Raw genomic sequence first — 27,483 nt, 5'->3', positions numbered from 1 at the left:
AGTTTTTGGTGTAGAGTTCTGTAGATGTGTGTTAGATCCATCTGTTCTAGGGTGTCGTTCAGTGCCTCTGTGTCCTTACTTATTTTCTGTCTGGTTGATCTGCTGTTTGAGTGGTGTGTTGAAGTCTCCTAAAATGAATGCATTGCATTCTATTTCCCCCTTTAATGCTGTTAGTATTTGTTTCACATATGTAGGTGCTCCTGTGTTAGGTGCATAGATATTTATAATGGTTATATCCTCTTGTTGGACTGACTCCCTTATCATTATGTCATGCCCTTCTTTGTCTCTTGTTACTTTCTTTGTTTTGAAGTCTATTTTGTCTGATACAGGAACTGCAACGCCTGGTTTTTTCACCCTATTGTTTGCATGAAATACCTTTTTCCATCCCTTCACTTTTGGTCTGTGGATGTCTTTGGGTTTGAAGAGAGTCTCTTGTAGGCAACATATAGATGGGTCTTACTTTTTTTTAATCCACTCTGTAACTCTGTGTCTTTTGGTTGGTGCATTCAGTCTATTTACCTTTAGGGTGATTATCGATAGGTATGTATTTAATTGCCGTTGCAGGCTTTGGATTTGTGATTACCAAAGGTTCAAGGGCAGCAGTACCTGCAGGGCCTGCTGCACGTCCCTAGGGGGCGACGCGGTGCGGGAATCCTCTGGGGCCAGCTGGTCTCTGTGAAATTCCAAGCGGGTGGTCTGTGAGTTAGAAAACAGGCGAGGGTTTGGGGGCGGGGCGCGGGGCCCATGAGGCCCCTCCCTTCGGCCAATCAGCGGCTACGGCAGGCGCCTGTGGGGGCCACTTTCTCCTCTGCGCTGGGAGGGGAGGGCGCTGGAAGCAGCGTCTCTTCAGCTCCAGCCGGCTCCTCTGGCTCGGGGCCTCTGAAGGCGGTCTGACGGGCACTTCCACAGTGACAACTTCGCCGCCGCCGCCGCCGCTCCGTGAGCGCGTAAGGGCCCTAGGGCGAGGGCAGGCGGCGGCCCCTCAGTGTGGCCGCAGGGGTCCCTGCCCGGCCCTGAGCGGCGGCAGCAGCTCCGCCGCGGAGCCCGCCATGCGCCTGAGACGCCTGGCCAGGACGCGGGGCTGCGCGGGTGGTGGCCGCTCCTGACGCTCCAGCTGCACCTGCTCCAGGCACTCGTTCAAGGTAAGACGGGGCGCGGGCACAGGGTCCCCCTGAGGTGCCGGCCGTTGGGTTTACTGTGACGTGGCTGCCAGGCGGGGGGGTTCTGTGAGTCTGGTGCTGTTTTGTTCCTTCATTTGTTCCTTGTTGTTATACTTCACAAATGATGGAAATCATTTGGTACTTGTCTGTCTCTGCCTGGCTTTTTTCACGGAGCGTAATACCCTCTAGCTCCATCCATGTTGTTGCAAATGATAGGATTTGTTTCCTTCTCGTGGCTGAATAGTATTACATCCTGTATACGTACCACCTCTTCTTTATCCATTCATCTACTGATGGACACTTAGGTTGCTTCCGTATCTCGGCTCTTGTAAACAGTGCTGCAGTAAACATAGGGGTGCACATGCCTTTTTGAATCTGAGAAGTTGTTTTCTTTGGGAAAATTCCTAGGAGTGCAATTTCCAGGTCAAATGGCATTTCTGTCTTCAGTTTTTTGACGAACCTCCATACTGCTTTCCACAATGGTTGAACTAGCTTACATTCCCACCAGCACTGTAGGAGGGTTCCGTTTTCTCCTCATCCTCGCCAGCATTTGTTGTTCCTAGTCTTTTGGATGTTGACCATCCTAACTGGTGTGAGGTGATACCTCATTGTGGTTTTGATTTGAATTTCCCTGATGATTAGCGACATGGAGCATCTTTTCATGTGCCTGTTGACCATCTGAATTTCTTCTCTGGAGACGTGTCTGTTCAGATACTCTGCCCAATTTTTAATTGGATTATTTCGTTTTTGTTTGTTGAGGTATGTGAGCTCTTTATATAATTTGGATGTCAACCCCTTATCGGATATGTCCTTTATGAATATATTCTCCCATACTGTAGGATGCCTTTTTGTTCTACTGATGGTGTCCTTTGCTGTACAGAAGCTTTTCAGCTTGATATAGTCCCACTTGTTCATTTTTTGCTTTTTTCCCCCTTGCCCAGGGAGATATGTTCATGAAGAAGTTGCTCATGTTTATGTCCAAGAGATTTTTGCCTGTGTTTTTTTCTAAGAGTTTTATAGTTTCATGAGTTACATTCAGGTCTTTGATCCATTTCCAGTGTCCTTTTTTTTTTTTTCTTGTTCTAACAGGAGAAAATCAAATTTAATTTCGTACATATGGGAACCCCACATACATGAGAGGTTCAAAGATAGAAAAGTAAAGTGAGTTATCGATGCCATCCTAGGCTAAAGAATCCGATAAGGGCCTGGGGCGCAGAGGGGAGGCGGGCAATGCACTGAGCAGTTAGATGTTTGCCCTACCATACAGATACATCATCACTCAGAGAAAATGTGTTTCTGGTATTAACTCCTATTTTGTGAAAGACTCCAGTTTAAATTCTTCTGGAGAGTTAAGGGATAGGCACAAGTCTCTCTTAAGCCTATGGGGTCTCAGTTGCCTTTAACTCAAAATAATCCACACGCCAGTGAGGTACATGTTGGGGAAGCCTGCTCTGAGCCACTTCAATACATTATATGTACTTCTATTTGAGTGAATTAATTTTATTATTATTATTATTTCAAAAGAGCTCTTTATATCTAAAGATGTCAGTCCTTTGCCATTGTAAGTGATCTTTCAATTTGTATTTTCTAATTTTATAAATTACATTGTACGTATACAGCTTTGCCTGTAGTTTTTTCATCTCTTTTTACGGTGAGAAAAGTTTCCCTCCTCCCTTATCACAAAGGTCACCAACAAGCCTCACCTTGCATTTTCCTCTTACTGCTTTATGATTTCATGTTTATATAAATATTTTTATGTAAGCAAACAAAAGTTTAAAGACACACAATATATGTATACTTTGAATTCAACTGCACTTGATTTTAGTGATGGTTTAAGGAAGGTATTAATTTTTTTCCCATCTAACTAGTTAATACATTGCTTCAACACTATTTTTAGTAATTCTCCTTTTCCTTGCTAATCCAAAACACCATCTAGAACACATACTTAATTCTTTCATGTGCCAAAGTATATTTCTTGGAACATGTTTAACATGTTCCATTGATCTCTATTCCTCGTCTTGGGCCAATACCATACTTTCTGCATTCTTGTAACTTCATAATGTGTTTCAGTAACTGTTTTCTTCTATTTTCCTTTAGTCACTCTTATGAGGAGTTCTAAGATGTTTTTAATTTTTTATTGAAGTACAACATACAGATGAAGGGTGCTTATGTCACAGTGATTGGCCTAGTAAATTTTCACAGAACCGACTACATCTACGCAGTTAGCAGGTAGATCAAGAAACAGAACATTACCGGCACCCAGGAGCACCACCGACTGTCAAGCTCTCTTCCAGCTACTGTGCACTCTCAGAGTGACCGAGTGGACTTTGATCCATATTGGTTCGCTTGTTGCTGAACTTTTTATAGGAAGAATCATTTTGCCTGTCCTTTTGTGTCTGTCTCCTTCCACTCCAATCTATGTTTGTGAGATTCATCCATCCATGTTGTTGAATATAGTTTTAAGTTGTTCATCTCGATTGTTGCATAATATTTCTTCATGTGAATACATGTAATGTATATAAATGAAAGCGCCATGATGTATTTATTCATTCGACTGTTTTGACAGATGTTTGAGTAGTTTCCAAGTTTGTATCTATTGCAAATAATGCTGCTATAAATGTGTTAGTGCCGTATGTGAGCACATGTGTACAGTTCATCGGTGTGTGGACATACATATGCAGTTCTGTTCTGCATATTCCTGGGAGTGGAATTACTGGTTCATAGACTTAAGTATATGTTCGGTTTTTGTAGATACTGACAGGTAGTTTTCCAGAGCAGCTGTAGTAATTTGCAATCCTATCAGCAGTGTATCAGAGTTCCAGTTACCGACACTCTTCCCAGCACTTAGTATTTCCTACCTTATTTCTTTAGCCAAACCGGTGTGAGTGGCATCAAGGTATGATCTCCACTTCCATGATGACATAGGAGGCTGAACACATTTTTGGTAGCTTTATTGGTCATTTGTATAGCCATTCTAAAATGAACACATTGCATTCTATTTCCCCCTTTAATGCTGTTAGTATTTGTTTCACATATGTGGGTGTTCCTGTGTTGGGAGCATGGATATTTATAATGATTACATCTTGTTGGATTGACCCATTTATCATTATATAATGTCCTTCTTTGTCTTTTGTGACTTTCTTTGTTCTTGAAGTCTGTTTAGTCTGATACAGGTACTGCAACTCCTGCTTTTTTCTGTCTGTTAGTTGCATGAAAAATCTTTCCATCCCTTCAGTTTTAGTTTTGTTTATGTCTTTAGTTTTAACATGAGTTTCTTGTAGGCAGCATATAGATGGTTCTTGTTTTTTATCCATTCAGTGACTCTGTGTCTTTTAATTGGTGCATTCAGTCTATTTACATTTAGGGTGATTATTGATAGGTATGTAGTTATTGCCATTGCAGGCTTCAGATTCATGGTTTCCAAAGGTTCAGGGTTAAATTCCTTACTATCTAAGAGTCTAACTTAACTCACATAATATGCCATTACAAACACAATCTAAAGGTTCTTTTCTTTTTCTCCTCCTTTTTCTTCCTCCTTCATTCTTTATATATTAGTATCATATTCTGTATTCTTTGTCTATCCCTTGGTTGTCTTTGGGGATAGTTAATTTAATTTTGCATTTGCTTAGTAATTAGCTGTTCTGCTTTTTTACTGTGGTTTTATTTCCTCTGGTGACAGCTATTAAACCTTAGGAACACTTCCATTTATAGCAGTCCTTCCAAAATGGACTGCAGAGATGGTTTGTGGGAGGTAAATTCTCTCAGCTTTTGCTTATCTGGAAGTTGTTTGATCCCTCCTTCAAATTTAAATGATAATCTTGCCAGATAAAGTAATCTTGGTTCCAGGCCCTTCTGCTTCATTGCATTAAATACATCATGCCACTCCCTTCTGGCATGTAAGGTTTCTGCTGAGAAGTCTGATGTTATCCTGATGGACTTTTTTTGTATGTGATCTTATTTCTCTCTCTGGTTGCTTTTAATAGTCTTTCCTTATCCTTGATCTTTGCCACTTTTATTACTGTATGTCTTGGTGTTTTCTTCCTTGGGTCTCTTGTATTGGGAGATCTGTGGATCTCCATGGCCTGGGAGACTATCTCCTTCCCCAGATTGGGGAAGTTTTCAGCAATCACCTCCTCAAAGACACTTTCTATCCTTTTCTCTCTTCTTCTGGTATCCCTATTATGTGAATATTATTCCATTTGGATTGGTCATACAGTCTCTCAATATTCTTTCATTCTTAGAGACCCTTTTTTCTCTCTGTGCCTCAGCTTCTTTGTATTCTTCTTCTCTAGTTTCTGTTTCATTTATCATCTCCTCCACCGTATCCAACCTGCTTTTAATACCCTCCATTGTGCTCTTCAACGATTAGATCTCTGACCGGAATTCATTCTTGAGTTCTTGGATATCTCTCTGTACCTCCATCAGCATGTTGATAATTTTTATTTTGAACTCCTTTACGGGAAGAGTCATAAGGTCCATGTCATTTAAATCTTTCTCCGGAGTTATATTAATTTTACTTGGGACCAGGTTCCTTTGGCATTTCATATTTGTATATGGCGCCCTCTAGTGTCCAAAAGCTCTACTCTCTGGAGCTGCTCATCCCCTGAAGTAATGTTGGGGGTCACAGGGGAGCGGTATTGGTGCCTGTGAGGAGGAAAGAGCTGTTTCCTGCTTCCGGGCTGCTATGCCTGTCTCCACTGCCAGAAGCAGTGGGCGGAGCACACAGGTATAAGCTTTTGTCCCAGAGCAGCTGGATATGGATCCCTGCTTTCCACAAGTGGCTGGAATCTCAGTCTCTCCAGGAATTCTGCCTGTATTAGCTTTCCAACCCCATAATCACACGAGTATCATGAAAGCACCATGAAATGTAGGTTTGTGCTTCCAGAGCAGATCTCCTGAGCTAGGTATTCAGCAGTCCCAGGCCTTCCACTCCCTCCCTGCTCTGTTTCTCTTCCTCCTGCTGGTGAGCTGCAGTGGGGGAATCGCTTGGGTCCTGCCGGGCTACAGCTTTGGTACCGTTACCCTGTTCCGTGAGGTCTGCTATTTTCTCTTGGTGTATACAGTCTGATGCAGTCCTCTTTCCTGTTGCTCTCTCAGGATTAGTTGCACCAAGTATATTTTCAAATTGTATGGAGTTTTAGGGGGAAGCCACCGTCTCACCTCTCACGCTGCCATCTTTCTGATAGGTGTTCTTTGCTGTACAGAATCTTTTTAGCTTGATGTAGTCCCATGTGTTCATTTTTGCTTTTGTTTCCCTTGGTGTTAAGTCCCTTTTAGAGCATACAGTGCACTCGTGCTGGGCTCTGATGACTTCTTCAAAGGTTAAAGTCCAGGCCCTGCTGAAGGGCTACAGCCCACATTGTCTTTTGCCCTGGATGCAACAAACATTTTTTTAACCATTGGGCGACATCAGAGTCAGGCTTTTCTTCTAGCCAACATACCTGGGCCAGTTCATCTGCTTCATCAACTCATGGAGATGCCAGCAGCAAATGGCATCTGCTCTTTTTTGGAATTTTGACCAGAATTCAATAAGTTGGTGAGTCCATTCAAGCTACTTCCAGGGAACCCAGCCATAACTGTCTTTGGTCACATGGACATCCATCTCACAAGGTCTTGACAGGTCTATCACACTCAAGGCCTAGAAGGCCTTGACTGCCCATTTTGCAGCGGTGAAAGAAAATGCACATGTCTCATCCTAGGCCCACCTGATGCCCTTTCATCCCACATGGAATAAGGGCTTTATCATCTGTGCCAAGTGTGGGATAAACACTCTCCAGTAGCCTAAAAGACCAAAAAACTCTTGCAATAGTGTGACGGTTTTGGGGGTAGGAAAAGCCTGAACTTTATCTATAATCACTGCTTCTGGGATAACTTAAGTCTTACCTGACCAGACAACCCCCAAGAATTTGACTGGCAAACCAGTTCCCTGAAAGTTGTTGCTGTTCACAGCCCATCCTTTCTCCTCTAAGTGTTGCAGCAGTCTAGGTGCTGCACAATGTTTGTTGCATGCAGGACTTCTGGTAAGAAAATAAACAGTAAGCATGATATCATCAATATAATCATACAGCTGCACCATTGGCAGTTTCTTCCATGCTGCAAATCCTGGGCTCCAAGTCCATGACAGACAGTGGGGCTGTGGAGGTGCTCTCGTGGAAGGACAGTGACAGCCCACTGCCATCCTTCCCATGTGAAGGAAAACTGTTCCTGACTTTCTTGTGCTATGTTTATGGAGAAGAAAGCATTAGCAAGATCCACAACACAGTATGTCCCTAGTTCATGACTTAGGGTATTCATGAGGGCTGTAATAGAGGGGACAGCAGCCTGCAGAGGGGGTATGCTTACTCAGTACCCTGTAATCCACAGTCATATGCTAGGAGCCATCTAGATTTTTTACTAGACACACCAGGAGATTAAAAGGGCTATGAGTAGGCTTTATAATGCCCACTTTTCTAGTTCCTAGAGGGGTTCTCCAATTTCTTTATGCCCTCCAGGGAATTTGTATTGCTTGGCATTAGTCACCCGCTGATGCACAAGAAAAGCTACAGGCAGGTGCTTAGCATGTCTTCTCAGAACTGCCTTTACCACACATATTCTCAGTCTGAACTCACCTGCAGTGGTCGGCAACCACAGGCCCTGGAGGATATCAATCCCCAAAATATATTCCGGGATTGGAGAGATATACACAGTATATTCCTTCAGGTATAGATGCCCTATTCCCAACGGGATTCAGGCTTGTTTCACTCTGATAGCCTTACCTCTGTATCCAACTATAACAGTGGGGGGGTCCCTGAAAACCACTCATCGTTGCCATAAATCAGTGACTATTCAGCTCCTGTGTCTACCAGAGCTGGGATGTGTTGAATATTCACTGGGTACCAATGAATTGATATTTGAACATGTGGCCTCTGGTCCCTACCTGGTTCCCCAAGGTGGGTGCCTTGACCCTCCACTCAGTAAAACTGTATAGCCCAATCACCTTCCTGTGTGGTTTCAGGTGAGGATGGCTCACTGTCTAGCAGGAAGTCTTGCAGGCTCACAGGCCAAGACTTGTGGCTTTGTCTCCATTTCTTGATCCTCAGCTGCTGGAACTGCTGCTCTGGCTTCAGTTGTTGCCACAGCTCCAATAAAATTCTGTTCAACTTCCCATGCAATTTCTCTCTGTCCGCTCCTGCCCCTCTCAAATCAATCCATATCTGGGTCCTTACGACCGTCCGTCACAGGGCCCTTTAAGCCCTTCCTCTCAGTAGGGGACCGCACTCCCTTCTGTGCCTTCATCACTTCAGCTTCCCCCAAATCTGTCACAATATTGGTAACCTCATTTATTGGCTGCCTTAAGTGAGGGGCAAGAATGGCTACTAAGGGCCCAAAGAGGGTTGAGGGAGCCATTTGCAGCACCATACCCTTATCCCCACCATAAACAGCTTCTGATTTGAGTCATAATTTACTGGGTTATACATGGTATTTTTCATGCCCCAATTCTGTAACACCTGTTAGAGCTTGGCATGCATCTGCCATCTAGTGGGGAATATGGTAAGTCACCCGGATTGGGCTGTACAGTGTGGAGTGTGGCCATCAGCCATTTGAGAAGGGAGTGGGTCCTAGGGGTCTGGTGTACATTCTGCACTGGCTGTTGCAAGGCAGGATGAGTTGTCAGGGAAGCCCGCTTTCCCATCTCTGATTCAGACAGGAGGATACTATCCACCTCTATGTCCCAAAGGTACAGGAGCCAGGCTGATATGGATTCTGTGGGTTTCTGCTGAAACTGGAAGCCCAAAGCCACCAGCTCTGCCTGTGTCTAGGGGAACATAAAGTGCACTATGCCCTGGAGAGGGGGCTGTACCTCTCCTGGAGGAACCTGCAGTTGCTATCTCTTCATTTACTTGATTACAGCTGGGCAGGCTTTCAATAGAGGAGGGTTGGTGTCTCCAGCACCACCTCTACCTCCTTATTCTTCTTCAGTGAACCCTCTGCCACTTCTGGAGCTGATGGGAGCTATCTTGCTCCACAGAGCATGTCCTCTGCTACATCCTTTACCTTCTCCACAGTGTCTCTCAGGAACGCTATCTCAGTGTGGGGAAATGGAAGCTCCTATGGCCAAGATCCTTACCTGACCCTAAACTACTTGATGATCTAATTGGCCTACTGCTAGGCTAATGCTTGCGCATCCATAGGCAATAAGCTAATATTGACTGAGCCTCGATCTAAAGAGCTCTGCCCAGTGCTCTGGGTGGAGGCAGAGACGGAGGAGGATTATGGACCTGCAGACAGTTGGATGCAGATGTGATTCTAGTGCTCAACCTTTCGCCAGGAGAATGAAGCTGGGTGTAACCCTTTTACCCCAAGAATGTTTCATTGTCATTTCTTAGTCTCGCTGAATCCATAGTGAACTTGTGTGGGACTGAAGCACTCAGTCAAGACAACTGGCTTAGCCAGCAGGATTCATTGTAGACCAAAGAATGGAAAAGGCTACCCTCATGGGAGGGTTATTTCAGCAGGATACCCCTATGAATGGGGAGATATTTGAGTGTCCCCCAGTGGGCATGTGATCTGAGGTGGCTTGCCTTCTACAGGACTGGACCCTGTCCCAGGACTTGAGGAAGGTGGAGCCCACAGCATAATAAGGAGGTTCTTTAAGAAATAGTGTGGCCATTGGGCAGTGGGAACCGTGGTTTGGCTGTTTCTAACAGTACTAAAAAAGTCTACTGACAAGAATGTGCTCCTGCAAGAGACATGAGAAATGGCAGCACACGAATGTGAACTGCGAAGGTCTGCGGATTTACTGAAGAATAAAATGGCATTGATACAGGAGGAAGCAGCATGAGAATGCAAGCTGTAAGGTGCTGTGGAGGAAGTAAAAGATTTGTTAAAAAATCTTCCCAGGGAGCTGCCCGCCTTCCATCCCCTGTCCCTGGATCCCAGGCAGCCTGTTGTATAACTTTTCTCCCAGAAAGAATGCCCTCCCTTCCGGAAAGGATCTGTCTCTGTCCTGGGGTGGCAGGTCCCTCTGTGCTCTCAGAGCTGGTGGGCAGTGGGGGTTTAGCGGGGGAAGTACAGCTCCCTGCAAGCCGGCTGCGCTCACTCTTGGATTCCCTTTCTTCTTGGGGTTTTTGCTGTTGGAGGAACAGGGTGAGGGCAGATAGAATGTAAAAGGTGCAGCTGTCTGGGCAGAGCACAGCGCTTTAACTCAACATCTCTGCTCAAAACCCTGAAACCTCATCCTGGCCCCACTTGTCTAAAATTCCCAGAGTGAACCAGACCTCTGGGAGCTGTAGTTCCTGCAAGAGGACAAGTGGTCAAGAGCAGGGCCCGAAGGGCAGCAGGGACACAAGGCAGGGTAAGACACACAGAGGAGAGGGGCGCTGTGCACCGTTCCCAGGAGTGCCGGCACCTGCCGTGCCCTGGGCTCTCAGCCCTGCCCTGAGCTGCCACACTCCCTGTGTGTCACAGACATGGGAGTAGAGGCTGGGCCCAAACTTCCCCATGAGGCTCAGGCCAGCCAGGTCCCCTCTAGGGTTTCAGGCTCAGCAATCACAGCCCCATGAGTTGAAAACCAGAGCCCAGGGCATTCCAGAGGAGCTGCGTGATAGCTATTCAGCTGGGTCTAGAGCAGAGGTGCATCTTCTGTGGTCCTGGATTGGGCCCTGAGATCAGATCCTGAGCCTCTGCCTGCCAGGTGGTGGGGGGAACCACGTACCCTATTGAAACCCCACATTCTCTTTCCGCAAGAACAGGCCTGGCTTCCCTGGTTTCCATTCTGTCATAGGCCCCCAGAAAGACAGAGGGGAGGAACAGAAAATTGACTCCAGGTGGCAGAAAGTCCCCAGGCCCCCAGGTGTGCGTGTGCAGCTCAGACATGACCCAGGGCTGACTCACCAGGAGGTCTTGGCTCCTCTCAATTGTGTAAGGGTTGCCTGGTCCCTGCCTGTGCCCATTAGGGGGCACCTTGGTATTTCAGAGCAGAAACCCATGGCTGGGTTTGCCCCTAGGGATGGAAGTAGGCCGGGTGCCTTTAATGGGCTTCGGGGGTCATGGGAAGTGGGGAGCAGCCCCTGAGTGCCCTGGGCCCAGCCCAGGCTCCTGAGAGTAAGCCCTCAGTGACCCCAGGGGAGGATCCGGCCAGAGGGCTGCCCAGATGTTGGTTCAGATGCAGGCTCGTCCTCACAAGTTCCTGGGAATTCTGTTTGGGGGCGGCCTGCCATAGTTGTGATCTGAGGAAAATACCTCAGCCCTTCCTCACACAGACATATTGATGTTACTCTTGCAGTTAACAAGAACTTGAAGGTTTTTGGAAAAGGCTTTCAAAATGTAGACAACACAGAGGAAGTTATTTGTCAATTCAGATTTGGTAGCAAGAAATCCCCAGGTACGTAGGCCCTCCTTTCCTCCAGTGACAACCGTCCTGCATCAGGCTGCCTCCCCTCAGTGAGCCCAGCCTGGACACCTGCCAGTGACACCCAGGAATTAATCCGTCCCCAGCACCACCACACACCTGGGAGTAGCCTTCACTGCAGCCCATGCTGGGTTTGGGGCAGGGTGTGCCCTCAGAGCTGTGTCCCCCTCTGTGTACCCCTGCCTGCACCCATTAGGGGGCCCCTTGGCATTTCAGATCAGAAACCCATGACTGGTTTGGCCCCTAAGGAGGGAAGTAGGCCGGGTGCCTGATGTTCACTGGTAGGAGAATCCAGATAGCAGATTCAAATCCCTCCAAATGCATCTACATATTTAACTTTATTTTGCTAAGATACTGAGAAGTTTAGGTGAGTGGAGAGTTTTATGATATGATTCCAAAATTTACATGAAAGAGCAAGTGGGTTTTCCTTGGAGGAAAGTCAACCCACTCCCACTCAGACATTTCTGAATTTCTAATCCACAGAACCTGTGAGCATATGAAATGTTTCTGTTTTATGTCCCTAGGTCTGGGATGGTTCAGTACACAGCAGCAGATAACTGGAATGTCCCTCATTCACAAAGGACACTGGCCTGCTTTCACAACCTTCCTCTAGATCCTTCTATCCCTTGGGTGACTTCAGTGTCCCCACAAATAAACTTTACAACACTCCTGTCTCCCCCTCCTCACTCAGTGATGTCCGTGTGTAGGCCCCCTCAGTACCCTCCTTCAGTTTACCAAAGGGCTGGGTTTCGTTGAAATTGTAAAGACCCTGGGATGGTTTGGGATAAGGGACAAATGGAGGCCTCATCTGACTACCCCTTCAAACTCCTGCCTGGGGTTGCCCACAGGGAGAACAGTGGGCAGAGCTGCAGTTCACAAGGTCACCATGGCAACTTATTGTCCATCATAATGGTCATACCTCAGCAGGGCGCGGGGTGAAGGTGCATAAGTAGTGGGGCTGTCACCCCACAGCCAACCACTTGCTACTTGGACCCACAGGGCAGGTATCAGGTGGCTGCTTGCAGGTGCAAGGTATACTGATTAAAGTGTGAGTAGAGCTGAGTTTGGGAGTGCCGAGGCCCCTGAGCACAGGAGGAAGCAGAGGAGGTGTGGCTAGAGGAAGCCTGTAGTTTTCTGGGATGAGACAAGAACAGCGGCCCCAGGATGCTGGGTCCCACGCTCGTCATCTTCCTGCTGCTGCTGCTGCCGTCTCCGCTCCTGACCACCGGGAGCACCCTCCACCGCTACCTCACCCAGGACCAAGGTCACCACCCCAGCTCCAGGCTCCAGGAGAGCCCAGCAGCTGGGGACTCCTGCTGGAGCACTTACGACGTGTACTTCGTCTTAGACTCGTGAGTGGCCCACCGGCTCTAGTCAGTGCCATAGAGCAGTGCTGTCCCTGGGGTCAGTTTGGGGCCCCAGGCTCTGAGAGAGGGAAGCAGGGACTGTCTTGGTCACATTCAAGGAACAGACTCTCTGTGGTCTCCCTGTTCCTGGGGCAGAAAGAATGCCCCAGGCATTTGTTCCCTGGGACTTTTTCTCCTGAAAAGGATGAAAGGCGATCATCTGGTTTCTAGATGACACAGTCCCTCCAACCACATGGCCCAGGTCTGTGACCTGCAGGCCCCTTAATCAGCTGGCGGGGAAATTCCTGGGAGCAAACTTCTCAGCGGTTAGCGCCCTCTGGGCTTCGCTGTTGGGTTTTGTCTGTTGGCTTGTTTTGTTTTGTTTTGTTTTGTTTTGTTTCTCACACCGATGACTATTGTGTAAATGGGCCCCAGGGAGATGGCCAGGTGGCTTTTGGGCATCCCCAGTGTCACTACTGAGAAAGGCCTTTGCTTTCATGCTGCCAAGTGCTTTGCTTCTTTCTTGGACACCTTGGAGACCCAAGTTACAGTGTATGTGCACTTCCAGGACACTTTGGTTTGTCCAGAGCCTGGGGGAGCTAGGCTGTGGGTTAGGCACCTGCAAGCCCTCAGAGAAGGAAGGGGGTCTCTGTCTTTGGAGGAGATGACCTTGCTTCCATTTTCACCTCCTGTGTTGGGCTGGGAATAAATGCTGTGTGTATTCAGTGTTGACAGTGGTATGACTGTCAATATATTTAAAGGATTCTGTGGTGTCCAAGGACTTTCTTGGCCTTTCTGTCATCCTCAGAACCATCCCTGGAGGGAGAGCAGGGCAGGCCTGTGATGTGCAGTCTCCTGAAGGGGGGCAGCTACTGGGGGCTGGAGGAAACAGCCCAGAGACTTGGGGGGGGGGGCTGCAGGACCCAGGCCCACTGAGCTGCCTCATTCCCTCCCAGGGGAGACGGCCTCTGACTCCCCCTAGTCTCCCTGGAGCCTGCTGATAGGGGGGTGCAGGCCCAGCTGAACCCGCAGAGCTGGGAGCGCCCCCTGCCAAGGAGGGAAGGTCCCTCGTCACTGTCTCGGGGAAGGCTCTGCGTTGCCCTGGGCAGCTCTTGCCTCCCTGATCCCCAGCCCAGCCCAGGGGGCTAGTGATTCCCACCTGGGGCTTGGGTTGGGGTCTGAATGGTCCTGGGGGACTGAGAGCCTCCTTGGGTCTGTCTTCCCAGAGAGGGCCAGTGGGCGCAGAGGGGCCTCTCAGCTGCCATGCTGTTTTAGTGCCCCTGCCTGCACCCTGGTCTCTGCTGGTGGGCCTGCTCAGGCACATCTAGGCCCTGGGGTGCATGGGGAAGGGCTCAGGGTGCAGGAGGGGCATGTGTAATAATAATAATTGGGCACTATGTGCCAGGCAACGTGCCCTCCCATGTAGGCCTCCCAAACCTTAAGGCAATGGATCTTTCCTGATTTGGGGATGACGGAACTGAGGCTGAGGTGCAAGTGATTTACTCAATGTCAGCCAAGCTTATTTGCTTCCAAACGCTAGACGGTGGGAAGATACTCCCCTCTCCCCCAAGGAGGTGTGACACGGGCGTGTGAGAAAGGCACTAGGGAAACAGCTCTTGGAGCCAGGACCTCCCCACTCCTGCCCCTCTCTTCCCACTGCCTCCTTTGGCTTCTTAAATGCTGGCAGGCAGCCCTTGCCCCTCCGACCACAGCTGGCTCTCCCGGCAGCTCAGGGTGAGGAGTACAGGCCTTGCCCTGAAGGTGGAGAGGGAAGTAGAGGGAGGGGAGCCACTGAAGTCCCTTGCACCCCACTCAGGCTCCAGGACAGGAGGTGCCACGGCACTGTGCCCCCCACCCCTCACCATGGCCGTCGCCTTGACACTTGCCATTTTGGTTGGCCAGGACTAAATCCTGCCAGATTGTGCAAATGGGAGGAGCAGCTGAGGGTGCCCAAGGAAGCATTTACACACCCACTTCCCAGCCCTGGGCCACCAGTGGGGAATGGGCCCAGAGTGTTGCTGCTGTGGCCAGGCCAGACCTGAAACCACGGCAACCTCAGCCCCGGGGCTGGGAGCTGCGCAGCCCCAGACAGGGCTGGCTGGGTGAGAAGTGCTTGGGGGTGAGAACATCCTCCCTCCTGGGGCTGCTCCCTGCCCTTCCAGGGGAACAGGCAGTGGGAGCCAGCCCCACCCCTATAATCAGGCAGACTCCATTCGCCATCAGAGAGGCTTGGGCCAGTTGCTTCATCTCTCTGTGCCTCAGTGTCCCCATCTGTACAGTCGGCGTCTTCATACCCATCTCACCGTGTTGCAATGAAGGTGAAGGGGAATTTGTAGGTAGTTTGCTCAGCACAGCATCAGACATAGTCACGCAAGATAAGTATAAAGTGAACTGCCAGTTAAGCCAAAATCACACCTCCTGGGATCTCCCTGCCCCCCAGGGGCCGCCGACCCAGCCCAGATTCCCTGACTCAGCCTTCCTCCCCATGGGCCTTCTGGGGTGGGGGATGTGTGAGCCTAATGTCTCTGCTGGGAGCCCTCCGGAGGTTCTCTGGGCGCCGTCATCATGTGATGAGTAGGCCTGTGCATTCATTCTATGCTGGGGGAAGTCAAGTAGGGTCCCGAGGTTGGTGTGCCCAGTGAGAGGATAATGGAGAGGCAGAATCCAGGGGAGCACCCACACGTGTGACAAAGGTGGAGGAAGAGGGGATGGCCTAGGGGCGAGAGCAGAGCTTCAAGATCCGTCCACTCCGGACATGGAGCCTGGGCAGGATGCTCATTAACCAACACCTTGGCGCCAACCCCTGTGCGACAGCATGGGCAGAGGTAGGATTAGGTGGAGCTTCCGTGCAGGTCTGACAGCCTCAGCTGGCACTCAGGGGTGTCCCAAGTTGGACCAAATGTTAGGGCCGCCCGTCACTGCGTGGGGCTCCCTCGGGAAAGGCAGGGTGAGAGGTTCTCAGAGAGGATGACAGCTGAAGGGGCGCCCTCAGTGAAGCATCTGGACTCAGCATGTGTGCGTCCTGCACGGCTTCCTCCCGAGTTCCGGTGAGCGGAAGAGCAGAGCTGTGCAGGCCTGGCTGATGATCTGCGCTCCCCTTTGGATGGGCCGTTCCATGTCTTTTGTTTTTTCCTTCTCAGGGCCCTTCCCAGCTGTTCCTCACGAAGCGAGCCATGGCTTCTGTGCTTTCTCAGGGACAGAGGCTTCTCAAACTTGTGTAAACAATAACTCCACATTCATCCCTCCCCAACTCCTGGCAACCTCCTTTCTATTTTCTGTATCCACAAATTTGCCTGTCCCAGACACTTCAGACACTTCCGTTGGCATTTTGTGTTTGCCTTATTGTGTGAGGTCCACCCATGGTGTAGCATGTATCAGATTTAAGCCTCTGTTTGTTCAGTGTTTCTTTGTGCAATCTAAGGCTTAGAGCTTCCACGTCTGACATTTTCACACTTCATGCCACTAGTTCGTCTGTAATTTCATTTTTAAATTTATCAAGGAAATGCTTGAACATAAATTTAACATGGAACACTATTACAAATACACACACACACACACACACACACACACAAAACCTTGAGGCTCTTGCCCCATACCACCCACTTCTGATCCTATTCCTCAGGGACAGCCATTTGCAAGTGTTCCAGATAGTATTTTATTGACATTGTGACCATGTATCTAATAATATGTTCACACTCTAAAACATGTTTATACTCTGTCATGTTCCTTGCTGCTTGAGGTTATGTAGTCTCTGTTAACTTCTTACTGTGGAAGAAGGGAAATGAGTTGAGTTACATCTCAGCTCCCTCACATGATTCTGCTCTATGCGTCTGTTCTCCCAGAATAGTTATATCACCAGGATGTTTTGGCCTCAAGGTTTAATTGTGGAGCTGTCTATGGATACCCATCTCTCCATTCTCATTTAGGAGAGGGGCACTGAATCATGACTGGAGCCCTGAATGCCAGAAGCCCACATGCCTGCTCTGTTCCCTACTGCCTCCTTGCTGGGGAACTGTAGGTCCCTGTGGTTGCCTGTGAGCTCTCACATTCTTGTGTTATAGAATCAAGAGTTTCCTTCAAAATTATCATAAATTAACAACTATCCCAGAGTAGATAGGTGGGTTAAAGACTCTTGTTTCCTATAAATTGTCTTTGGAGTGTCGTTTTCATTCAATGGGAAAACAGAGGAGAGAGGTAATGGGGAGGAAAATAGAAAGTGTTACCATCATTAGTTAGGCATGGAGTTGTCTTGGACTTTGGTGTGGGTCTGAGAGCAAATCTCTATTTCAGTAGGTGGACAAAGTCTGCTGCTTTGCTACCCAGCAGTTGTCTGACTCAGGGTCACCCTGATCTGCCAAGTGTGATGGGTAGAGAGTGGATTTTGCAGCCAGGGCTGGGTTCACATCCATGCTAGCTACTGGAATTGTGTCACATTCTATGACCTGTGGAATCCTGTTCTCTCATCTGAAAAGTGGGAATAATTGTACTACCATAGGGTTGTTCTGGAATCAGAAATCATGTTTGTAAGGGCCTGATAGATATGTAGTCACTGGGGAATCTTGATGTTCGGGTCATCTATCCTTAGTTTCCTCACTATTTGCTGACGGTTTTAGATGCAGCCGTGGAGGCAGAGGGAATGGTGGGGAGGAAGAGCCGAGAGCCATGACCCACCCCCGTGTTCAAGGGCTGGAAGAGGAGCAGAGGGCTGGGAATGGCGATTCCCAAGGGGAAATGGGGGACCAGGAGAGCCAGCATATCAGAATCTCTGGAGGCTTTACCGACCAATGCATCCCACCTCATTTCCTAACATTCCCAGGTAGCATGATCAACCATCCGTGTTTGCCACTAAAAGCCCCTCATCTGAGAAGTCCCTCATCCCCTACCACACAAGTCTAATTGGTCAATTGCTGCCACTCACATTGACTAAAGTCACTACGAGGGTAACCCACTGATTTCACTCCAGGAGCTGTGGTGGCCTTTAGCTATTTCAGGAGCTGGGGGCTCTCGTGGAGGAGCTTGCTAAGGGCCTGCAGGAAGGCAGGGAGGCAGAAACTATGCTCACATGATACATGCACCTCCGTCTCTGACTCATGTCTTCTTCTTTTTCAGATCCCACTGTGTAAATGACAACTGGGAGTTCACACAGAGCTTTGTGAAGGATTTGGTGAACAGATTTAAAAAGTACGGCTTTTCAGCTCTGTTGCGGGGCGTTTTCCTCTGACTGAGTACATTGCTATTTAGATGCAGCAGACATGGGACTGCCTCAGGTCCCAAAGCTCAGGGCAGTGTTCTGAAGCCGGAGAAAAGTACAGCTCACACTTGTTTCCTAAGATCTCTGCAGCCCTGCTTGGCTCCTTCCTGGGGGTCAGGCCTTGTTCTCAGGGGCATAGTCTTCCCTGGAGGACCTCACAGACTAGGAAATAGGCAAACTCCTTAACACTGTAACTAAACATCTGGATGTGGAAATTTTATCTAGATCTTGAAGGATGAGAAACACAGGGTAACAAGAACTATGAAGGTCATTTGAGCAGTAAGGGGTCTATTTGGCTGAACATGGTTAACATGGGAAGGCTGGGAGATGAAGCGAGAGGTCCACTTGTGGCCAAGGCAAAAGAGGCCAATAATGCCAGGAAGCAGGGCCTGGATTTCCTGCTGTGGGCTATAGGGAGCTCTGGGTGACGTGTGATCAGAGGGGACTGGTGAGACTCCAACTGTACTCTAGGCAGAGAAGTCTCATAATGGCGGGCAAGAGCCAGGACCAGTGGGGAGCTCATATAGGGACCTGTGGGAACAGTGTAACTAAAGGATAACGAGGGCCAGGTGATCAGAAGAGAGGGGCCAGAAGGTGAAAAGGGAGGGGAGAATATGAATGGTGATGAGGGAGGACGATTTCTTTGAGATGAGGGGAGGGAGGTGGGGAAAGATAGCCCAGGGAGGAGGAGAAGTGAAAGTACAGAGAATTTGACAGGAGAGGAGAGGCCAGCTTGGGAGGGCCCTCGTGGAAGAGCATGTCGCTGTCTATCCCCTTGTGCATGTAGCAGCCCTGTGTGCACGTGTGTGTGTGAGAGAGGTAGAGAGAGCAAACAGCCTTTTGGGATTTGGATCTACAGGGTGCTGGGCTGCACACCTTCCAGGCCTCATGATCCTTCACAAAAGTGATGAGAACTTCTGGAGTCCAGGAAATGGACTCCACACTAAAAGAGACAGAATGGAGAACAGGGAACTTGGTGGGCACCCCCTCCCTGTTACATATCAGCATCACTTCCAGCCTGTGTGTATAGTTGCTCACAAGCCCATGTTTCCTCCCAAGCCCCACACAGCGTATGTCATTCATTACCTACTCGACACATGGCCACATCAATATGAAGCTGACCTCGAACAGGTAAGTGTTCCATTGATCCCCTAAAGCAGACCCAGCGATCAGAGCACAGGGAGGCCAGGGAGCAGAGGGGGCCCCTGATCCCACACTGAGGAACCTACTGGTGTGCAGGCACGGCTGTCCTGGACCCTCCCCTCACTGCCCACCCTGACCTTCAGCCCTGGCCCCCTCTGCACTGGCACTGGCTGGACCCTGTACTAGTAGACAGACTCCTCCCTTCAGAGCCCAGCCCTCCACCCCACCCGAGTCCTTCCCTCTGTGCTCTACCCTTTCCCTAGAGCAGGCTGACTGTGAAGATTCCCAGATCAGGTGGAGCAGATGTGGGGGGCCTTTTGGGACATAGCCCGGCACCTGCTGTTGTGTGTCACTTTTTGCCCTGGGCCGCTGGGGAAAGGGGCAGACAGTCAGAACTAGGGAGAAAGGGATGGGTGTCATCCAAGTGTGGGTGCTTCAGTGGAGGGGAACATGTTCCCAGTGAGTCTGGTCAGGTGAGCCCAGGAGTGGGTTCTGAACCCCAGATGGACAGGGTGCTGGAGGAAGGCACCGTGGGCCTGCATCTCAGGAGGGTCTAGGTGGGAGGTGGGACATCATGGAGCTTCTGAGTAGCAGGGAGGTTAGCTTCTCATGTAGGAAAATGACTGGAGCCCCCCTGAGAGTGGGAGGAGCACCAGACAGAGCCCAAGGACACTGCACTGGAGGGTCCCAGGGTCTGTGGACAGGAGGAGCCAGTGGTGAGCATGGTGACCTTTCCAAGCTCTGCCTTAAGTGTGGGGGTACAGTGTGCCCTCACCAGGGCCCCCGGGGGGCGGTCATGCTGCCAGTCACACTGTGATGGAATCACAGTTGGGATCTCCCCATACTCACCATGGATAGTCAGCGTGTACCCCTGGGTGAGGCCCCCAGTTCTGCACAGCTTAGACAGAGCTGAGCACAGAGAAGCCCAGGCCTTACCTATGAGGCTAGAAAGCAGCGTCCCCTTGCCACCCTGCTTACCAGATAGGGGACTGGAAAGGTGGGAACTAGGCCAGCCAATGCCAAAGGCACAGGACAGAGGGCCGGGACAGGGCTCCTTGATTTGGCCTTTCCCGTCCCAACAGGGCTGCATGTGCAGATGGACAAAGACAGCCAGAGGCTGGTTGTAAGAGGCAACCCCTCATTCCATCTCCCACCTGCTCTGATTTTTTTTTTTCAGAAAAAAAATAAGCACTTCTCTTGTCAAATTGCTCAATGTGCTGCCTACAGGAGCCCTAAATATGCAGCATGGATTGAAAAAGGTACAGAATCTAGATTTCTGAGATGTGGCTCTGCTTTATTAAGTTCTCAGAGGGTCATCATTGGGTCATCTCACTGTCCCCACAACACACATTTTCCTTCATTTTGTTGCAGGCCAATGAGCAGATCGAAAGAACACGTGCTGCAGGTAAGTGAGCTGCTTCCTGCCTTCTTGGTGATGGTGTCCGGGGGGAAGAGCCAGGCCTGGGCCTCAGTGAGGTCGGTGATGTTCCACAGCACAGCAAGGGGTCGCGTGTGTGATGCCATGGTTCCTAAGAAATAGGAGGCACTGGCCCTGGAGCTGGGCTGCATGAAGAAGAAAGGGGGAAACCCAGAGGGTCCTAGAGCAGTGCGGCCTAAGTGTAAGAAGGGAGCCTGACCTTCCCCCTTGCTGGGCACACACTGCTCCCTGACTCCTCCTCCCTCCAGCTCCCTCCCTTGGGCTGATGCTCCTGCTCTGTGTCTCCTGTAGTGCAAATGACTGTGCCTGTCCCAGAAACCTCTTCATCTTGGCTGTAGGGTCTAGGAAAGATGTGTGGCCCAGGGAGAGGCACTGAGCTGGGGAGGGGGTCTACTGCTCACCTGCCTCTGACCTCGAGCCCTGAGCCTGGGTCTACAGGTGCCCGCGGGAGAGCTGTGGGTGAGGCCCAGAGCTGGAACAGGCCTGCATGGACCTGCAGGAGTCTTGCACAGTAGGTTTGCCCACTCCTGCTTTTGCTCACCTGGAAGGCTGATGCTTATCCTGTGAAATTGCTGGAGTTGCCTTTCAGGGCAAAGGTTGTACTGTCTGGTAGAAGTGACAGTTCTGTAAGAAGAACCCTAAGCTGGGCTCAGTCTCCTCACCTGCAAAGTGGGTCCTGGGCTAGGGGCCCTTCTTGTTGCGTGATAAGCTGCAAAGCCTTCCAGGCATGTGGGTGGCAGGTGCTCAGGTCTGGTGGCCTCTCCCCAGGAGGGTGAGGTGTGGGGAGCAGTGCTTGGGTCCTGGAAGCCTGTGGCAGTTGCTCTCATTGACCCAGTCACGCCCTGCCTCTCCCACAGGAGCGAAGGTACCCAGCCTCATCATCGTGCTGACAGGTGGAGAACTGCTGCCAGAATCGTTCGCAGAGACACAAGTTGAAGTGAGTCAAGCCCATTGTTACCAGCCTTTTGGTCCACAAATTTGGACCAAATTTATTATACCCAACACTTCCTCTATCTCAGGCTGCAAAATCCAAGCAGTTGGGGGCAACTCTGTATTTCGTGGGTGTGCAAGATTATCAGCTGTCCCAGGTAATTCTGAGCAGGTAATGAGGGGTCACTTGTGAGCCTAGCTGGGGAAAGCTTCAAAGACGGCTCTCTCAGGGTCGCCCAGAGGATGGGCCTCTACTCACCAAGGAGTGCCTGGGGAGTGGGGTGGGGGCCCTCTCTGCTTAAGCTGGGCCCAGGGAGTTGAAAGATGTGCAAGCTGGCCCTTCAGAATGAATAACAATTGTTGTGTAAGACCTACCCAGCAGAGGTGAGGGTGGAAGAGCTTTCCCTCCCCTGAGGGCGGGCTGCTGGCGGGTGCCAGGGTCTAGCCCTCAGTGTCTGTCTCCTGGGATGGGGACCTCTGGGTCATCACCCCTGGCTGTGGGCCCAGGCTGTCTCCTCTCCCTTTCAGCTACTGGAAATTGCTGGCGAAGAGGGTCATGTGTTTGGAGTGGACACTGGATACAGCGGACTCGAAGACATCGTTGACCCAGTGAGTGGGGGGGGATGAAGGGGGCTGCACACCGTGCCCCGCCGTTCCCTCCCGTGACCCTGCCACTCCTCTCTCTCTATTTCAGCTCCTAGAGAGGTCTTGTGTGCAGATTATATCTGTGAATTTCTCCTCTATCTGCACTAGAGGTAATAACTGGGGTCGCTGTTGTAAACGTAGGAGTGTGTGTGTGTTTGTTTTGTGCATGTGCCATGTGTGTGCTAGGAGTGGTGTACATGGTTCCAGTCTGTGTGGTGTGTTTGGGCGCACCGTGTGTGTGTGTGGCACATGTGGTGTGAATGTGTATAATGTGCTGTGTGTACGTGTATGTGGTGTCTGTGGGGGGACTGTGGTTTGGAATGTGCATTGGGTCCATAGAATGTTTGTGTCAGGTATGTATGTAAGTCTGTGTGAGGTACGGGTGCCTGCGGTGTGCTGGGGTTGGGCATGTGATGACATCTTTGCCCAGGTTTGTAATGGGCCCCCTAGAGGCTGAAAACCAGAGCCCAGGGCGTTACAGAGGAGCTGCGTGATAGCTATTCAGCTGGGTGTAGAGCAGAAGTGGTATCCTGTGCAGTCCTGGATTGGGCCCTGAGATCAGATCCTGAGCCTCTGCCTGCCAGGTGGTGGGGGAAGCCACGTACCCTACTGAAACCCCATATTCTCTTTCCGCAAGAACAGGCTTGGCTTCCCTGGTTTCCATTCTGCCATAGGCCCCCAGAAAGACAGTGGGGGAGGAGGAATAGAGAATTGACTCCAGGTGGCAGGAAGTCTCCAGGTCCCCAGGTGTGTGTGTGCAGCTCAGACATGACCCAGGGCTGACTCACCAGGATGTCTTGGCTCCTCTCAATTGTGTAAGGGTTGCCTGGTCCCTGCCTGTGCCCATTAGGGGGCACCTTTGTATTTCAGAGCAGAAACCCGTGGCTGGTTTGCCCCTAGAGAACTAGGCTGGGTGCCTTTAATGGGCTTCGGGGGTCATGGGAAGTGGGGAGGGGCCCCCAAGGCTAGGCCCAGCCCAGGCTCCTGGGACTAGGCCCTCAGTGACCAAAAGGAGAGGATTTGGCCAGGGGGTTGCCCAGATGTGGGTTCAGCTACAGCTGCAGCTATAGCTGCAGTCTCCCAAGAGTTTATGGGGTTTCTGTTTTGGGGGCGGCCTGCCATAATTGTGGTCTGAGGAGGATAACTCAGCGCTTCCTCACAGAGACATTTGGATATTACTCTTGCAGGTAACAATGAAGTCAGGGTTATTGGAAACGGTTTTGAAAACATAGACAAAGATCAAGTTATCTGTCAATTTCGAATTGGAAAGAGAACCATCCGTAAGTAGCCCCTCCTTTCCTCCAGGGACAGCTGTCCCACAGCAAGCCAAGCCTTCAAAGCCCGTGCTGACCATTCGCTATGTACACACCGAAAACAAGTGACATAGACAGTGGAAGGGGTAACTGTTTGGGAGCCTGGACACCTGCCACTAGTGCCCAGTACTTAATCGATCCCCAGCACCATCACACCCCTGGGAGCAGCCTTCCTGCAGCCCTGGCTGGGTGTGGGGTGAGTGTGCCCTAAGAGCTGCATGCCCCTCCCTTTCCTGGGCTCTCCCTTCCCTTGAGAGGCAAGGACTCAAGTCCATTAGTCTGTGGGAGGGAAGTTGAGGCAGCCCCAGGGCTCTGAGTCTCGGCCAGGTCTCCCAGGATGGTGTGTTCCCTTGAGATTGAAAGATGATGTCATAAAAAATCCTAAAGTATCCACTCCAAAACTACTAGAGCTAATATCTAAATTCAGCAAAGTTGCAGGATTCAAAATGAATACACAGAAATCTGTTGCATTCTTAATCACTAATGATGAACTAGCAGAAACAGAAATTAGGAAAACAATCCCATTCACAATTGCATCAAAAAGAATAAAATGCCTAGAAATAAACCTACACAAGGAAGTGAAAGACCTATACCCTGAAAACTACAAGACACTCTTAAGAGAAATTAAAGAGGACACTAATAATTGGGAATTCATCCCATGTGTGTAATATTGGTTTGAAAACTCCTTTCCAGTCAGTCATGTCTGTCCAGGCCTCTCTGCTTGCTGGGCTGCCATCCCATCATTCTCCTCTCTGGACGGTGCACATCCAACGGGAAAGTCAGCTTGCACCTCTTTGGGGATTTTTTCCCCATTCAATCCTAACCATTCCACACCCAGACACCAATCCTCTCCCCTGACCATACTTAGCATTTAGTGTTCATTATGAGCTCCGACAAAGGGGTAAGAATGTTCAGAAGGTCATAGCTAATCTGACAGTCGAGTCAGCAGCCTGGCACTTGGTGTGAGGTAGGTGCTCTGAGGAGGCAGAGAACAGAGGCTGACATCTGCCAAAGGGTGAGCTCTGCTTGCCAAGGGCCACAGGAGGGGAGACGGGGATGTGGGGACATGTCCATTTACATTATTTGCATGTAAATTTCTTCCAGGAAAAAAGGCAGTGTCTGTGCAAGATACCTCCGTTACATGCCCAGGACCAAAGATAAATAATCCGGGCCAGTAAGTGAAAAGCTCAGGGAACAGTGGTCAGTTTTTGGCACTATGGTGTGACCAGCGTGGAGGATGCCTCCTCTGGCGGAGCTGCTCACACCTGTTCTGGGAGGACTCAGGGCTTCCTCTGCACCCACCTGTGCAGGTGGTCCCCTGAGGGGCTGTGATCCCCCATCACCCAGGTTCTATCAAGGAGGGCAGGATGCAGGAGGTGACGGGCCCCAGGGATGGTCCCTTTGGCCCAGGCAGCCTTTCAGGGCCAAGTCAGCACACTGTGTCATAGAAAAGAGTTTGGAAGGTGACACCAAACAGCCAGCCTGGCCACAGAGCCCATGGCCACGAGGGCATCTGGGCCATGCAGGGCTCCTCGGCCCGCTCAGCCTTCATTGCAGAGGTTGACCTCATCTCACCTGGGCTGGGCTCTCCTGTCCCGTGCCACCTCCTATGTGGTGTCCTGAATGCCTACTGATCAGAGCCACTACAAAGAGGACCACTGTTGGGCTGCAGGTTGAGCCAAGTGCACGCACTGCTGTCTGGGCTGCTGGTCACCGTCTGCCCTTTCTGTCCTTTAGGGCCGTCTTCATCGATATCAGCCTGGATAATGGCCTCACCTTCATCAAGACAGATTTAGATGTCAGCAGGAGGAACTGTGTGACTTCCAGGGTAAGACTGCTGCCTCCCTCTGGGACTATACTGAGTCCATTCACTGGACGGAGACACACACGCACTGGGAAGCAAAAGGCAGGAACAGTGTCCAGGGCTGGCCCAGCAAGTAGCTTGTGCAGCTGGGCACCTGTGCAGCACGTCACAGCCACTACAGCCCCTTGAGCCCTTCCCTGGGGAGCTGTGCCCCACTCAGGCTTCAGAAGTGCCCTGGGGGTACCTCTGTAAAGCGTCTGGGGCCATGCAGCTCCTCTGCCCTGTTGCAAGCCCAGGGTCCCTGAAGGCACACGGCACCGACCACTTGGAGCTCTAAGCAGACTCCGGAACAGTGCTGAGACCAGCCCCCTGACTCCCACCTTGCTGCCTCCCTGGCCTAGTTCTCCTGGTGGGGAGTTCAGAGCTCCCTCTGGGTCTGGCTTAGGTGAGGGGTGGAGGCTGGAGGCTGTGTGCAGGGAGCTAGAGTCCAGGCCCTCGAACTGGGGTCCCAGACCCAGGAGCCCTGGAGGCTGGGACACCTGTGACCCTACACAGTCGAGGTGAATTTCCACTGCACTGGTGCTCTAGCCCAGCTGTGGGTACAGCCCTGAGCCCAGTTGTGACCATCACAGCTCCTGCCCCCAAACCTGGCTTCCAACAGCACTGACACTCCTGGGCATGTCTGTTTATACTTATCCCTGGATGTCTGCTCACAGATCAGCAGACAGAACTGACCCATTTGCCCATCAGGAGTCCCACCCGGTGACAACCGCCCTTCAATAGGCACATTGGGAAAAGAACTCAGGAGCCAAGCGGTGTCTACTCCCAGCACAGTGGCTTCTCCCCCAGCCCTGGCCTGGCCTCTCCTCTCCTCGGCCCTGCCTCCTGGGCACTGAGTCAACCTTGCCCTGTCCCTCTCCCACTTCTCTGACCATCTCACTTGGTTGAACGGTTCAGGCCTTGCAGCACCTGAGTGCACAGATGTAGTGAACTTCTCCTTGGCTATGACTAACAACAGGACAGTTGCCCCCATTCCTTATGGGCCTGCCCTGTACTAAGACATGCTATGAACTCTAAACCTCACAGGTGTCCCCTCACTTGCTCCTGCAGATGTGGAAGTGCAGGTTCAGAGGGGCTGAGCGGCTCTGTGGAAGGGGGCAGGGAGGGCAAGGCTATGCGGAGATAGACCCAGGGTGCTGCCCTGATCCTGCAATCCCCCTTCATCCCAGCCCCAGCAGCCCCCCCTCCACCCCCTGTGTGCCGTCACTGGTGTGCTCCTCCCCAGGCCCCTGTGCTGTCAGCCCAGCTGTGCAGTGGGGACTGCCTGTGGCCCAGCACGGAGGATACCGGACTCCCTGACGGGGCTCTGGGGCAGAGCCTCTGAGCAGGGTCTGTGCCCCAGGGCTCTTCAGGGGCCCTCAGGGTCCAGCCCTGGGCTCCTAGTCCCACCGTGCCCTCTCAGAGTGGGGCAATCAGAGTGTAAGGGGGAAAGGAGGTTTGGAGGTGTGGGGTGGGATGCCAAGTGACAGGCACCACAGGAAGCTGCCCAGGTGCACGAGGACTTAACATGTGTGCTTTCTTCAGGAGGGGACCCCACCTGCCCTACTGGATGCCGTACCACCAGCTGCCCAACAACATGTCGTTCAAATTGCTGAGCTGGAAGTCACACAGGATATTTCCCTGGATGAACAGTCTTCCCTTCAAGTTTTCTTCACTACCATCTCTCTCTACAGCTCTGTGTTTCTCGGGATTCTGCTCTTTTTTCTGCTGCTGTGCTGTTGTATCTGCTGACTGCATTAAATGTGTGGGTGACTCCTGACTACACAGCCCTGTGGCCCAGGCCCTCCCCAGCCCCCCAAAGTATCGGGACTCCTGGCTGCCCCAGGATTCCGCCTGTGGGAAGGTTCCCATCAGTTCCGAGGTCATCACCTGAGCACATGGTGGCTCAGAGCTGCCCTCCCATTCCTGGGTGTACAGCTGGCCTCTAAGGGGCTTTGTGCCTCAGGCTTGCCTCAGAGAGGGGACCTGTGAGCTGCCCTCCCCCTGAGGAGAAGTGACCCCAG

At 50.8% G+C, this 27,483-nt stretch overlaps 1 protein-coding gene across 1 annotated transcript; it reads left to right on the top strand.

The window, feature by feature from the left end:
- The first annotated feature begins 678 nt into the window (after positions 1-678).
- Positions 679-27,239, top strand: LOC130681194 (anthrax toxin receptor-like). Its single transcript, XM_057493677.1, has 13 exons — positions 679-1,142; positions 18,006-18,077; positions 19,207-19,278; positions 20,468-20,549; positions 20,662-20,695; positions 21,586-21,665; positions 21,748-21,816; positions 22,187-22,267; positions 22,353-22,413; positions 23,491-23,583; positions 24,721-24,790; positions 25,354-25,444; positions 27,005-27,239. Exons 3-13 carry the CDS (start codon positions 19,220-19,222, stop codon positions 27,209-27,211), a joined length of 927 nt encoding a protein of 308 aa, XP_057349660.1. The 5' UTR covers positions 679-1,142; positions 18,006-18,077; positions 19,207-19,219; the 3' UTR covers positions 27,212-27,239.
- Positions 27,240-27,483: the final 244 nt, after the last annotated feature.

Source organism: Manis pentadactyla, chromosome 16 (genome assembly GCF_030020395.1).
Source record: "Manis pentadactyla isolate mManPen7 chromosome 16, mManPen7.hap1, whole genome shotgun sequence".
Classification (NCBI taxonomy): domain Eukaryota; kingdom Metazoa; phylum Chordata; class Mammalia; order Pholidota; family Manidae; genus Manis; species Manis pentadactyla.
The sequence above is the reverse complement of the archived record's forward strand: the minus strand, read 5'-3'. Positions and strand labels throughout refer to the sequence as shown.

Coding starts and splice junctions, on each gene's coding strand:
- LOC130681194 (XM_057493677.1), top strand. CDS start 19,220: ATGTCATTCATTACCTACTCGACACATGGCCACATCAATATGAAGCTG. Junction 20,696..21,585: donor CGAAAGAACACGTGCTGCAG/GTAAGTGAGCTG, acceptor CCTCTCCCACAG/GAGCGAAGGTACCCAGCCTC. Junction 21,666..21,747: donor TCGCAGAGACACAAGTTGAA/GTGAGTCAAGCC, acceptor CCTCTATCTCAG/GCTGCAAAATCCAAGCAGTT.